Source organism: Diachasma alloeum, unplaced genomic scaffold, assembly GCF_001412515.2.
Source record: "Diachasma alloeum isolate Michigan unplaced genomic scaffold, Dall2.0 Dall_scaffold_00381, whole genome shotgun sequence".
NCBI lineage: Eukaryota > Metazoa > Arthropoda > Insecta > Hymenoptera > Braconidae > Diachasma > Diachasma alloeum.
In genome coordinates this window covers 175,700-191,063 of record NW_021680520.1, presented here as the reverse complement: position 1 = coordinate 191,063, position 15,364 = coordinate 175,700, and the positions used below count along the sequence as shown (strand labels likewise).

General features: G+C 41.2%; 1 protein-coding gene across 1 annotated transcript in view; it reads left to right on the top strand.

Annotated features, from left to right (window-relative positions):
- Positions 1–8,590, top strand: part of LOC107041831 — an 82,223-nt gene extending 73,633 nt beyond the window's left edge. Inside the window, exons 11-12 of the mRNA XM_029126389.1 lie at positions 7,534–7,640; positions 7,702–8,590. Coding sequence (XP_028982222.1) covers positions 7,534–7,640; positions 7,702–8,590 — 996 coding nt within the window. The remainder of the gene's footprint in view (positions 1–7,533; positions 7,641–7,701) is intronic.
- Positions 8,591–15,364: the final 6,774 nt, after the last annotated feature.

Genomic DNA, 15,364 nt, shown 5'->3' with positions numbered 1-15,364 from the left:
GCCCCCCCCCCCTCCGAGCAGATCCATAGTACAGATGACCACGTACCTGAGATCCACCGAAGGAAACAGTCGATCGCTCCGAAAATTGGACAAGAGTCGCCCACACCGAGGAGGGATCAACAGAGATACTAAGAAGGATGACAGCTTTCCCCCCTGCATTACCCTAGGCCGTTCCTCTGACTCCGCAGCATCCAGAAGTAAGACCACCCTCGAAAACCGGAAGGTGTGAAGAAGGGGAGGAAAAAGGAGAATACGAAAGGAGAAGAAACGCAGGAGATTCACTCGTGCGACAGCTGCCCCGAGTATTAGATCGTTCAGATCACATGAGTGTACCGGAGGAATAAATTCTCAGGGAAAATCACTCTCTTTTTGTGGATAACCACAAAAAGAGGAAGTTGTTGGTCCACTTCGTGTAGAACCTTGCCCTGGAAGAGCGAAATCTGAAGGGAGGCTTTTGAGACCCTGACGTTGACGGAATTTGCGGAGTTCGGCGTATTACCCGTGACCATGAGTATCTGCTACATTCCCTTCCTTCCCATAATTAGTCCCCTCTTGATTGAATCACCCCAACGGTGAGCCACACATTTTCTCTATTCTTCCCGCATAATAATCTTAAAGTGGATTAGAAATGATCCTTATTATTATTATGTTTACTGTTTTCCCTCGACACGACTAGCTTCTCCCCTTTTCGCCGAAATTCCATAGAATCATACCTTTTGCACGTGTAAACAAGTAGCCTAGACTTACCCACTTCCCTAGATCCGATTAAAAGCCATTCAAAAGTCTAATGACGATCATTATATAATTTAATTGGCAATATATTCAGTTATTAAATTTATCCCTCATTTGCCCTCATTATTTCATCCTTATTGATCCTACTTACAGGTAATTAATTCTAAGAAATAATCAGGATCACAACTTATGCAGTTGATAGTTATTAACAATTTAATTATTAGGTGTATGACTTAACTCTCGGTCTTTTTTGACATATTGGTATTTGTTAATAAAAAAATGAATACAGATCTGATCTTGAAAATAATCTCTGTCACTTTGCACGCATTTCTCCCATCTATCGAGCAATTGTCGGATTCCGGCTAAAAATAAGATGATGGTTTTGACTGGATGAAGTCCTCAATGCTCTGCTGTACTTCTTCAGGAGATTGGAACTGGGTATCCACCAGGTGATGTTCTAGCGCCCGAAAAAGGTGAGAGTCAGAAGGCGCAAGGTCTGGAGAATAAACCGCACGTGGGAGAGTTTCCCAGCCCAACGTGGAGATAACTTTCAGGGTTTCTTTTGCTGTATGTGGCCGCGCGTTGTCCTGCAGCAAAATTACTTGCCTCGTCCCACTATCAGTAAAAGGTCTCTTTTCCTCAATAGCATTACGCAATTTCACCAGTTGGTCTTGATAACGCTTAGTAGTGACGGTTTCCCCCTGTTCGAGTATCTCATAATAGATTACACCTTTGGAATCCCACCAAATACACAACAACAATTTTTTCCCGTGAATGTTCGGTTTTGCAGTACTCGTTGACGGCTCCCCCGGATAAACCCACGGGTTTCGTCTCTTAGGATTTCATCCCCAGTCACAATTTTATGTAAAAAGGCTTTTTGTGTGAATCTGGTTAGTAGGCACATAGCAACTTCACAGCGTCGACTTTTGTTTTCTGAGGTAAGATGATGGGGCACCCAACGACCTTCCTCCTGTATCCTCCCAATTTCTTTTAAACGCCTCGAAATAGCTGATTGTATCACTTAGAGAGTTTTAGCAAGCTCCTATTGTGTTTGACAGGGCTTTTCATTGAGTAGATTGTCCAACTCCTCTTCCTCAACTTTTTTTGGTTGCCCAGGACGTTCTTCATCATGGAGATCAAAATTACCATCGCGAAATTTTTCAAATAACTTTTTTCATGTGCTATAAGATACAGCACTCTCTCCCAAGGCCGAATAAATCATTTCTTGTGCTTCTGCAGCAGTTTTTCCAAGTTGGAAGGTGAAAAGAAGGGAGTGCCTCAAGTGCTGCTTGTCGAATGACATTTTTATTTACTATGCTTTATGGCACGCGGAGCGCAGCGTGCGATAAACTCGACTTCTGTACGATGTGGCATAAAATAGTATAGACCACTCGGCATAAACTTCGTTTTCAACGAATATAAATACAGTCCTCGCCTTCGGCTCGGACTGTAAACTTCACATTCGTCAAAAACGAAATTTGTGCCCTTGTACTCTAATGTACTATTTTGAGGTTGTGTTAATCGAACCACAATCGTACTTGAGTGGTTTGATAGCTCACAGATGGCGCTTCAAAGTGCCCTTTATTGCGGGAAATTTTTTCAATTCAAATAGGTGTGCTAATCAACTTAATCTAGGGGCCGAGAATTAAGTCATACACCTAATATTTGACTGCATTTTGCACCGCCACTTTTATAGATATCAGAAAATGTTTCAAACGAACATTGTTTTTTGAAAAGTATCGAACAAAATGAAATTTGATTTTTGAAAATCAGTCAATTTTTGGTTTTCAACCAAGCTTTGCTCAATATTAGTATTCTAGCTTAAACTCAGAGAATCCAACCAAGCTGGGAAGAACATTGGTGTTTAGCATAAATACAAGCTTAGAAGTATTGAAGAATTTCAAGTTCGTGTTGTAAGATCGGCAGCAGTATAGTGACTAATCGATAATTTACGAAATCTCCTTATAGATACATTCTCAGGGAAAACCACTCTCATTTTTTTGATAAGTAGAAATTGAAAGATACATGTATTTCCCAGTCTCATTATGCTCCAATCTTTCTTATCCATTAGCATTCTTATTTCCGATATTCACTATTGAATCGTTTATTATAATTACCTATTCAAATAGTTGAGCCATAAAAAATCATGTGCTGAAGAAAAATATTACGGGAAAGTGTCTATGGACAATACGAAGTATGAATCAACAGAAGTGGGCGGTAGTCTAGTGGTTACGGCGTAGAATTAGTAATGGTATGCGTAGTAATTCCGGGTTCGAGACTCGTTTGAATAATTACCGATCACAAATTCGACTTTTTAATCGATTATCGCATTAGGGATTAATATTTGAGCAACAACTCATCATGAAAATAATGAAGTAAAAGCCAATGAGTCACTTTTTATGAGTATTTTTCCGCAATACAGTATAGTCCTCGTCACAAAAGAATGGTCGTGGCTGAGTACCCTCAATTTCTCGATCGTAGCTCCGACTCGGCATCTTCCACCACTCAGATCAAAGATCATTCTTTCCTGGCAACGGTAATAGCGGCTGATCATAAGCGATGGCGCTTGGCCCCAGGTTGAACCATTGCCTATCTACAAATATCCAAATAATAAAGCTTGTATTGACCTAGATTCAACCAGGGACCAACTTTGGGTAGAATTTGGTAGCCAAGCTTGGACGGAGTTTGGCGTCCCAGCCTGGGCAAAGCTAAGCATCCAAGCTTGAACTAGTGTTACAAACCAAGAATTAGCCGTGGTTGGTCCAACCTTGAACCAAGCTTGAACCAATGGTTAATTCCCACTTGGATACAAATTCGGTTTCAGCATACCGAAAATCATAAAATATGCAAGTTTCAACTGTTCCCATGGATTTGATACTATTTCCTGTCAGCGTGTGGATTAATACCTAATATTTACCTTATATCTACTGTTCGGCCGTAAGAACAATTTCAGCGCGTACGTGAGGGGTTAAAAGAGGAAAATAAAAACTCAGAACCAAAACTCAATGAGATATAGGGAAACTGAGGGAGTCGGGAGAAAGTGGACCATATTTCGGCAATTCCAAATGGCTGATTGTGAGATGGAGAACAGAAGAGCAAAGTGGGGGGATACCGGATGATTTTTGGCGTCTTTCTTCAACTTTGTTATTCCATTCCTCTTCTTAGACATTTGTAATTGTCGGAATATAGTCCATGTTCTCCTGACTTACTGAGTTTTCCTACGCGGCATTCTAGGTTGTTTCAATAGGCCAAAAACTGTTTTTTCTTGGATTCTAAATATACAGCAGAAAAAATCCAATTTAATAATTATAGAATTCTAAGACCTTATGAGAGTATTAGCATTTAATATTCTTGAAATTCGTATGTGATTCATTATGAGTAATAGTGCTTTGGCGAATTCATATAATTTTCGTGGAGTTGTGATTTGCTTATCATACGATCTTTGTATACAAACCCCTCACAAAGTGATTTTCCACGAAACATTGTAATGAAGTGCTATTCTTTTGTTGTTTTTTCGTAAGTTGCAATGAATTCCACTCAATCGATCTTTTGTACAAATGAAGAACATACACTAGAAGTAAGAACAGGCTTTGAAAATTCCATTTGAAAATTCTTGATCCATCGCTGTGACTCGTTAATTTCATTGTTTTTTTACCGATTAATTATACTCATAGTCGTAAATGTAAAATTCATTCTCTGCACGATGAATTGGAAATTCGAAAGATTGTAAAATAATTGTGTGAAATACATGCTACTCCGTAAAACATAAATACAGTGTTTTTGATAGTGCTATTTTCAACCACTTATTACTGTTTCTATAACTGCACATAGAAAAAGAGACTGCATTCACATGCGAACCATAAATCATACATTTAGTTCTCAAAGCTGCAACAGATGATAGCTGGAGGGCACAAGGGGCTATTCACAGACGAATTGGGTGACACCACGATTACAAAATGTAATCGATTACGATTGCCTATGTGATAGCTGTGATTACCAAGAGCACAGAATGTGATTATATGATTACAAATGATGTCGTCGATTAAATTCTGTGATTACCAAAAATCTGTAATCATGAAAATCACAAAAAATGGCTTCTTATTAAATATGAATCGATGGTATAACTTCTTGGAATAAATGGAATAAATTATTAGAATTGATGGAATAAATTATTAGAAACTGCAAAGAAATGAGGAAGGAGGGGCGGGGATTAGAACGGAGGAATGTAGTCTCCATCACTCCATCTAAAAATTTGAGCATTTATAAGTGCTATCAGCAAAATAGATTTACTGAATATCTACCATTGATGGAGAATGAAACTTATCAGCAGATAATTCATAGATAATTCAGTCGTTGGTTCTCCAAACTAAGAAAAAATTTTAACTCTGTTGAATCAATTTTCTACGGACAAATGCTCTGTGCAAAATGCATTGGCTATGCATGGTTCTGAACCATAAACATCTGGGATTCCAAGAAAAATTGATCCAGGGATCTCTGAGATTTACCGTTGGTAGAACTGACGCGCTCGAAAATTCAAAAACAATTAAAATTCACGGTCTCACTAGGAGCAACTACGAAATATTACACTGATTACAAATGATTACAGTGATTACGAATGATTACCATTTGATGACCAAAACTTACAAATATGGTAATTATGTGATTACAATGAGTACATTATTTCACTGGGATTACAATTGATTATATTAGCGAATGACACCACGATTACACCTGTGAATAGCCCCTCCGGAGGGCACGCACTCTATTTGCGAAAAGCATTGAGCATTCGCAAAAAGCACTCGGCGCATTAGTTCGCAAAGTGGCCGGAAAAATCCGTATTGTATTATGTAATGTCCAAAATTTTGTACTAGGAATTTAAGACTAGAATAGATTTTATGTAAGATTATAATTATAAGTTATATTATAATTTCCGGCAATTAAGAACCGAATCCACAATTGTGAATTAAACTGAGTGCATTTCATCACCTGGACTCAATTAAAAATTCCAAAGACACCAGAATCGAGTTCAAAAGTGATGAAATGGCATACTCAGCATGCCCCAATTACTCAATACTAAGATTCGCGCGCGAAAGAACGATTGAAAACCGATCAATTAAGACCCTAAAAACCGAATGAACTACTTCCCCATAAAAATCAAAAGAGTGGGAAAAGTCATACGACATTTTCCACCAATTAAAAATGGACTTGTTGGAGCCCATGTGACAAGTGACTTCAAAATTCATATAAAAATGTCAGAAAAACCAAAATTAAACAGTCTTGAAGCAGCGACGGAGCAGTAACAATTCTGGTGGAAACAGTACATTTAATCGGTCCGGTTTTTCAATCCTTCCTTCGATTACACGGGATAGTACTGAATTAATAGTAAGTTACGAACAATTGAAATTATCCGGGAATGAAATTTCTTTAACCGAGGGTGGTGAGTTTTCTTACAAATAAGGAATTTGTTTATTATGACGGGTTGTAGACAGTCTCAAACAAACTCTTAAAATCCGAAAATACAGCTGTCAAAATTTCATTAAAATATCAATGAGTAGAAGAAAGTGTTTCCATAAAAGTATCCATAATAGCCTTTAGCGTGACTGATTGCTGGTGAGGAAATTACGGATTTACCCAGGGATCTACAAACACATCGAATAATTTAAAAATAACAGACCGAATTGTGAGTAACAAAATTTGTAAACCTAAATTCGAATCCTACAGATCATTCCAGGGATAGGAATTTCAACTACATAGATTTCTGTCAAATCACGCTTATGTTTTTGTAAACCGAATAGTTATACAAAATATATTTAAATTCAAATTCGATTCCCATTACAACTCCAAATTTCTTGATTAGAAATTAGTTTCAACTTAAGCCCTATCCCTAAGACTAACCCCTTTCCCTTATATCTTAGAAAAAGGTAAGAGTATAAAACTTTGCGTCGTCCAATAATTATAAAATCTAATAATTTTAGCTTTGATTTTAATGTGACAATTAAAACATGTGCATTCGACGCTAAAATCCTTCTCTGGACATAACAGCCAAAATTTCATGGCGCAATCGGTAGGACGCGCCTAAGTTTCCAATACTCTTATCTTTTAAATATTCTGAAATTTTTGAAACCCATTCTAGTCAATTTAATTCAATTCAATTCTAATCAATTAAAATTTTAGCTTTGGGAAACCCTTCTTAGATCCTTTGTAGACTTTTCTTTGCAAAATTCTAATTCTCTTTGAAATAATTCTAAGCGAAATTTTGTTTTCTTTTCCCAATTTTATTGGAAAAATCACATAGAATCTTAATCCAAATTAACTTAATCCCAAATATAAAATTATTCAAATTATCAACTAATTAAATTATCTCCACAAAATGGCGAATCCGTCCTTCGTTAATATCAGTTACTCCGGAGACTCGGGTGACGCTGATCAAACCGTGTCCAGTTATGAAGAATATGTCAAAGCCCGAAACATTGCAAACAGCATTCCCATATTCTCCGGTACAAATGAGCACTGCTCTCTGGACGAATTTGAGTACGCGTTGAGATCAAATCTTGCCTCCATTCCTAAAGCAGACGGAAAGAAAGAAGAATATATTAGACAAATACTCAAACGCCTTTTACCCCTAGCGAAATTCGTAGTGGCGAACAAACCCCTCTTTTCTGTAGAAACTATTCTTACTCACCTAAACAAGAGATTTAGAGGTCAATACGACTTACGTATTATGTGAATAGAATACGCGGGCTGTTGAAAATTAAAAATGAACCCCTGGAATCATTCTTGGAGCGATTGGCACTGTTCCAGTTCGGTCTGGGTACGATTTCTGGGGAAAATGAAGCTGAAAACAAGTCCTCGAAAAACACCTCCAGACAGAGGCCATTAAATGGTTTAAAGAATACGCCCCGGCAAGCGTAAAGGAAAGTATTATGCGCAAGAACCTAAGTAAAGTCTCAGAGATCCCTACAAAACTAGAAGCAGACGATTCCGGGATACAGTCAAAGTACCAGCGTTGGAGATTGCTGATAACGGGCACTACAGGTACATCACGGAGTACCCCTCGATTCCAATCCATTCAGGGAGCTCTCTACCGTCCGAACTGTACGGGGAACAAATGCCACCTCAGCCGAGATACCAATACCAACAAAATCGGTCGTACAGTCAGCCATATAATCAGTCAAATACCCCGACACCATCGTCAAGCTACGGTCACCGAAACTATTCCGGACAGAGAAGAAATCAGGATCCTTTACGAGATCTAGTCACCGCTCTCCTCAATGAATATCTGCCATCCAACCGGAACAGGCAAGGCAACGGGTACAGACAAACACCACCTCGACCACCGGGGCCACCTCCATCTATACCAGGATACACAGCTCATCCTGGTGACCCCCCTTCGCGCAGCTTCAACTCCGTCATCGCCTACGGTCAAACTCCGAACGACGAGGATGAATCTGACTATGAGGAACCAACGGGAACTGCGGAAAACCCAACCACGGATCAGATTCTAGCCCTCGCTAACATCCTGGCAGCCAACCAACGTCCTCATGCAGCCCCATTCAAACCTAAACAGAACCTTTCTGATATGGACGAGATCAAAAGTATGTTGCAGCAGACCACAGCCTCACTCCAACAGCTTGTGATAAGTTTGAATAACCTGCAGACTCAGAATCGTCCATCGTCAGACTCCAGACCACTCTCTAGGCCTCTCTCAAGTGAACGAGAAGGGAGAAATACCCTGTGGAGTCCTACGAGAACTCAGCAGAACAGAGCCAGCTCATCCACAGATGGAACCATTCCAAAGGAGACTTTAAACGAGATTGTTGCTCGCCAATTGAGTGCGATGACGAGCGGCCAAAACTAGCACTCACTCCACATGATGTCGAGCATGCATCCCAGACAGTAAAACCCATACTGTGTAGAGTTACCGGGGGTCCTTAGATCATCTTTCGAGGACCAAATGTCATCTCCCCAGGTGTGAATGCATTAATCGATCCCGGAGCTTCCATAAACCTGATATCGTTCCAGTCATTGGTAGAAAACTCCCTCATCGATACCACAGAAACAATCGGAATCATTGGGTTGTCCAATCACGTCCTGAACTCCCTTGGAGTAGTTCGCCTCGCGGTGCATCCTGAAGTTCAAATAAAATTCCACGTGATTCCTCACCAGCCAGGCGGATATGGAGCCATCATCGGGGATGAAATGTTGAATGAGTTGAAAGCTCACATCTCCTTCAACACAAACAACATTAGCTTCAACATCGCCCCATTGAAACCTATACATTTCTGCCTCCCCAATTGTCCAACGAGAGGAAAACCTTGCCGGATTGCACTTAGCGGGGGCGGCCCAAGGATAAACCTGAAGGTGAAGAACCTCGTCGGAAATCGACATCGATTTCTCATCGACACCGGAGCTGACATCAATCTTATTGAGAAGAGGGTCATCAAACCCGACGTAAGAATTGAACCTCCCAAGATACCCTATCTACTCGGAGTAACGGAGAATGCATTGCCAACATGCGGTTTAGTTCACCTAAAAATGTTTGGCTCTCTCGTACCATTTCACATCGTAGATCATAAACTACCTGTCGAGGGAAGCGGATTACTTGGGTTAAAATTCCTAATTCAAGAAAAGGTGGACATACGCTATCAGCAACGGAATATCACCACTCTCAAGAGGCCTAACCTGTCAGTGAATTGGTATAATTACAAGAAATTCCATGAGTCAACCGTCATCCCTCCAAGAGCAAGACTGGCCATTCAAATCCCTACCCAGAATACCGAATTATCGGTCGGGTATTTACCAAAGATCTCCACAAAACCAGGCATCTATCTAGGCGAGAGTGCGGTCAGCATTAGAGAGGGGAAAGCCAGTCTCTTCGCCATCAACACCACCGAAGAACCAGTTCACTTCCACATACCACCCCAGAAGGTAGAGGAAATCGATGAACTCCTAGAAAGAATCGAAATATTAGGAAAACCTCAAGAAACCTTCGCCTGGTGCAATATGGGAATTCCCCCAGAGGAAAATATAGGTCTGTCACCTCGACATCGCACGTAATAGAGGCTCTACCCGATCAGGAGCTTAAACCCTTCAAACGCAAAGTGATTGAACTAGTAAAAGAGTTCAATGACATATTCCACCTTCCGGGAGACAAGCTTGGCAAAGCTAAGAATTTCCAGTGCAAGATCAGAACCATCGATGATAAACCTGTCCATAAGCGGCAATAAATAAGATAATTCGACAAATAGACAACCTGCTGGAACAAGAAATCATCAGGCACTCAGAATCACCATACAACTCACCCCTCTGGATTGTACCAAAGAAAGCCGACTCCAAGGGAAAGAAGCGATGGAAAATGGTGATCGATTTCCGACATCTAAATCAGAAAACGATCGGAGATTCCTATCCGTTACCCAACATATCGGAAATTCTCTCACAACTAGGCGGAGCTAAGTACTTCAGTGTGTTCGACCTAGCCAGTGGATTCCACCAAATTGCGATGGATGAAACAGACGCTGAAAAAACTGCCTTTACCGGTCCCAGCGGACACTAGGAGTACATGAGGATGCCTTTTGGATTGCAAAATTCACCCCCAATCTTCCAGCGGATGATGGATCAGACCCTAACTGGCCTGAAAGGGACAGAACTCTACGTCTACTTAGATGACGTAGTTGTTTACTCTAGAACACTGGGTGAACCGTCACCCGTCTCAGGAAATTCTTCAACTGCCTGCGGAAAAACGGACTTACTCTCCAGTCTGATAAATGCAAATTTTTCATGAAGGAGGTAGCCTATCTGGGACACATAATCGATGACCAAGGTATTCATCCGGATCCAGCAAAAATAAAGGCATTAAAAGAGATGCCCCTTCCCACAAGCCAACAGGGAATAAGGAGATCCTTAGGCTTCAGTAACTATTATCGACGATTTGTGAAGGACTACGCAGAAATTGCACAGCCTGTAAATGATCTCCTCAAGAAAAATGTGAGATTTAAATGGACCAAAGAACAAGAACAATCCTTCAAAGCCCTCAAGGAAGCCATCACCGAGGACTCCCTACTGTTTCATCCTGACATGAACGAATCATTTATCGTTCATGTTTCCAGTACCCAAAAGGGCATTGGAGCCATCCTCAGCCAAAAAAGCTGATGAAGGAGACGAACACCCGATCCTATACGCATCAAGAGCACTTCGAGATGCTGAAACAAGATATACTTCAGTCGAATTGGAGTGCCTCGCAGCTGTCTACGCCTTAAACCAGTTCAAACCCTACATCTATGGAGTACCCTTCACCATTATTACGAACAGCCCAGCCCTGAACTGGCTCAGAGATTCTAGCAACCCTACTACGAGGCAAGTTAAGTGGAAAACCTGCCTGAATGATTTCACGTTTGAGGTAGAAATCAAGAAACAGAAGAGAAACCAGTTAGCAGACGCCTTTGCAGAAAATCCTCTTCAGGACGAACATGAGGAAATCGTCATGTTCGCAACCTGCATGTCTGCTCTACCAGTACCAAAGTCTAGTGTGAAAACACCGGGGACAGTCACAAGTCCTAACCGAAAGGTTAGAATAGTGACTCACAAATTATCCCCATCCCAGCGGCGGGAAGCTGAATTACCGACAGGCTTCGGGCTAAAAGAGCAACAGAAACAAACAGTGGCACCTGGCAGCCGATCTCCTACAGATTGAATCGGGATTATAAAACGACACCCAAAACCAGCAAAAACCCCACATCATCTACCCGGGGCACCACAATTGAAAACAAACCAGAAACAGTGGAAGAAACGACCCCCACTCCATCCACCTCTCCAATCGTGAAGATGCCAGAATCAACTCCCACACCTACTCAGTCCGAAGAACCACCACTACAGGATGAACCATCAGTAATACCTGTCGAAATGGAAGACCAAGGAAAAGAAGATCAACTGGAAATTTCCCTTAAAGGAATCCCAACGGACGAAAAGTTGGAAGATGATGCATTCATCACAGATCAAAACTCCACCGACGAGGAAACGCCTTCTATAATCGAAGCGGAAACTCGAATAGAGGAAAAGGATGAAGAATCAAACCCCACACCACGTCCACCATTGGACATGGAACGAATGGAACGAAACCTGGAAAAATTCTACGAGTATATGGAGAAAATCTAGGAAAGAGATGAGGAAATATTCCAGGAACCCCTAGAGCCGCTGCTACCACTCTACAAAATGAGAAGAACCAGTCTAGGTCCAGACTTTAAAGAAAAATTGAATGAATCCTGTCAAGAATTTGAGAAGAAGATGGCTGAGCTGCAAAACCAGTCCAAACCCCTGATCAACTCAACCGACGAAATCTCAGAACTAACAAGAAATATCTCAGAACAAACCAAATGAGGAAACTATGGACGACAAGATCACTATACCGCAAAGTGACTATCAGCCTGCGAGCAACATCAAAGAAACCCGAGATGGACTAACATTTACCAGGGGAAACATTGCTCATTTTCTCGCAGCAGATGGAGAGATCCAAAAGCAAAACACCAAATTTTAAGAGACCTCAATCTAATAGACCTGGAGGAAATACGTAAGCTCAATCCAAAACTAGGTCAACTCATCGTCACGAAGTGCGGAAAATTCCGAACATTTACCCTGATTGCGAAGCAATGGCACTTCGAAGAAGTAAACAACCGGATACTAAAACTCTGCCTGAAAAATCTCAAAACCGCCATGGAAAAATACAAAATCACTGAAATAAAAATGGCATCTCAGGGCGACGAAATAGACGACGATATCAGAATACGATACTTCCTAGAAAAAGAATTTCAATTCCATCCAGCTACTGTAACTCTATGCCATGGGGGAATCCGGATGCCTCTAGTAGCCCTAAGACCAGAAATCATTAAGGAATGTCATGGAACTCTTCCCGGAGGATACAAAGGGATTGTGAAAAACTTCAACCGAGTAAGAGAAAGTTTTTACCGGCCCGGGATGAAACAGGAACTAGAGAGATTTATCGAACTCTGCCGAACCTGTCGACTAGAAAAGATTCGAAGGGTGAAATTCCGACAGCCCATGCTCATCACCGAAACACCTAGCGAACGCTTCGAGAGAATTTCTATCGACACCGTAGGCCCCCTCCCAGCTACACGTATGAGTCACTGCCATATCTTGACGATACAGGATAACTTCTCCAAGCATTGCACCGCTGTACCCCTTAAGGATATCAAGGCTCACACTATCGCTCATGCACTAGCAACCAAGTATGTAGCCCTGTACGGATGCCCCAAGATAATCCTCTCAGATAAAGGGACCAGCTTCCTCAGCAAATTGTTCAATCAACTGGGAAAGGTCCTGAGATTCCATCATATAACGATATTTGGATACAGACCTCAGTCAAATGGAGCCCTTGAGAGAAATCATCACGTACTAGCCGAATATCTGAAGAACTTTACCGACGAATTCACTGACTGGGACGAGCTACTCCCCTACGCCATGCTATCGTACAACACCACGATACATAGCTCAACAAATTTCACACCATTCGAAGTCCTGTATGGAAAAAGGACAATTCTCCCCTCCAACATCACCGACGAAGATGAGCCAATCTATACTTACAACGATGACATGGTAGGTCTAATTAACAAATTGGAGAAAATTCACCATCTCGCCTTCGACCACCTAGAAAAGGCCAAACTGCATTCCAAAAGCCTTTACGACCGAGACGATAGACCAATAGACCTCAAAATAGGGCAATTTGTCTACGTAGAAAAGGAACCCAAGATCGGAAAACTAGATCAGGCCTACATTGGACCCTACGAGATCGTTGACATCACAGAAAAGGGAAATGTGTACTTAGAAAGCGAACACGGACACCACTTCATGAAACATCCAAATAAACTGAAACCTTGCGAAGAATGAGTTAAAAACAATGGACCAAGCTGACCAACACAGACGGATGGCTCTATGCGACCAACTAGAGCTACTAGAAACAACCTGCATAAATCAGCAAGTTACAAGTCTGACAATAAACAGTACAGGAACCATCCACCTGCATCCTAACTGCACCGCAGAAACCACTACAACAGTAATTGAAGGTGCTAGATTGATCAAGTCGCAGCTTCCAATCATATTTGGACTACCTAAAACAATAAATATTTCAGAAATGGCACTAATATTGAAAGAAATACCAAAACCATTACCTCCACTAAGCAAAATAGAACAATATATCTTACCCTCCCCGGATGAAAACAGGGAATTCGATGAATCACCCCAACACACCTTGGACGAAGCCGAGGAAATAGGTCTCCATCACCAAGAGGACTATCATCAACGAATCTTCACCACCACAAACGGCATCATCACAACTATCATCTCCCTGTGCACGATCACAGCCAGTTTCTGCGCATACAGAGTAGGCCTGTCGGTCATAGGTATCCTGTCCTGTTCCTCCTGTTGTCGTGAACCCAGGAGACAAAGGAAAGTCCAACGAAGAGTCTCCATTGGAGCCCCAAAAATCCAAAAAGCTCAACGAAACACCGGTGGAACTGACGAACATAACGCAAATGCCGATTCCCAGGTATCCAGTGCCATCACCACCGCCAAAAGAAAGAGCAGACACCATCCGCTGCCGTCATCAACTACATCTAGAAAAGTCAGATAAGTCAAGAAATAAGGATAATTACAAGGAGATAACAACAAACTAGAAATAAAAAAATAAAAAAACAGGGGGGGGGGGAATATATTTTCAACCATACGATACAATCAAAAAAAAAAAAAACCCTGACCACATAATAACTCTTAATATCTTGGGGGAAATTAAAAAAAAAACGATGTCCCCTCCCACCGGTCGCCAAGAGGAAAGCCTGATAATCTATCAGCTGCCTCCGCAACCTCCTTCTCTAAAAGAAAAAAATAATAATAATAATAATGATAATAATAATAATTTAAAATCTTGAAGTATATAAAATATATATATATATATGTATACACGCAGATGCATATACATATAGCACAAAGCATTTTAAATACAAAAAAAAATTATTCAACTAAGAATTTGTTAATAAATAATTGGAAATAATCAATTAGTAAAAACAAATAGTTACCACTCGCGCCCCTAAGAAAGAAAAATCCCTCCCGGCGAGAAGGGGAAAGAGCCCATGCACTTGAGTGTGAGGAACCATTTATAGCTCATCCTCCAGTCCTCTTGGTGCGAATGTCGCACAAAGAGGAATGGAGAAGAATACACCTCCTATGCATAAGAGCGTGGAGGGTTTCAATCGGCCGTTCCTCTTTGTGCGACATTCGCACGGGCACTATCTCCTCACCACACTCTCCTCACAGGGGGAGATACATCCGCCGAATCAGAACTGTACACGGCACCGATCTGTACACGGAGCGCCACTGTGCACAGCAGAACTGTCTACAAATGAAATAGTGCACGGACGAAACTGTCCACGAGGACAAACTTTCCACAACGCGCCAAGCCGATAAACCAGCATCGGTATTGTAGGGATCGAATACATTTATTACTTATAGAATAAAATTATCAGTAACAATTTCCGTTACCTGATGGCGCTAAAAGATTGGAAAGATGATTTTCGTGGAATATCCAGGGCTGTACCACCTAAACTCTTAGGAAAAAACTGAGCCTCAG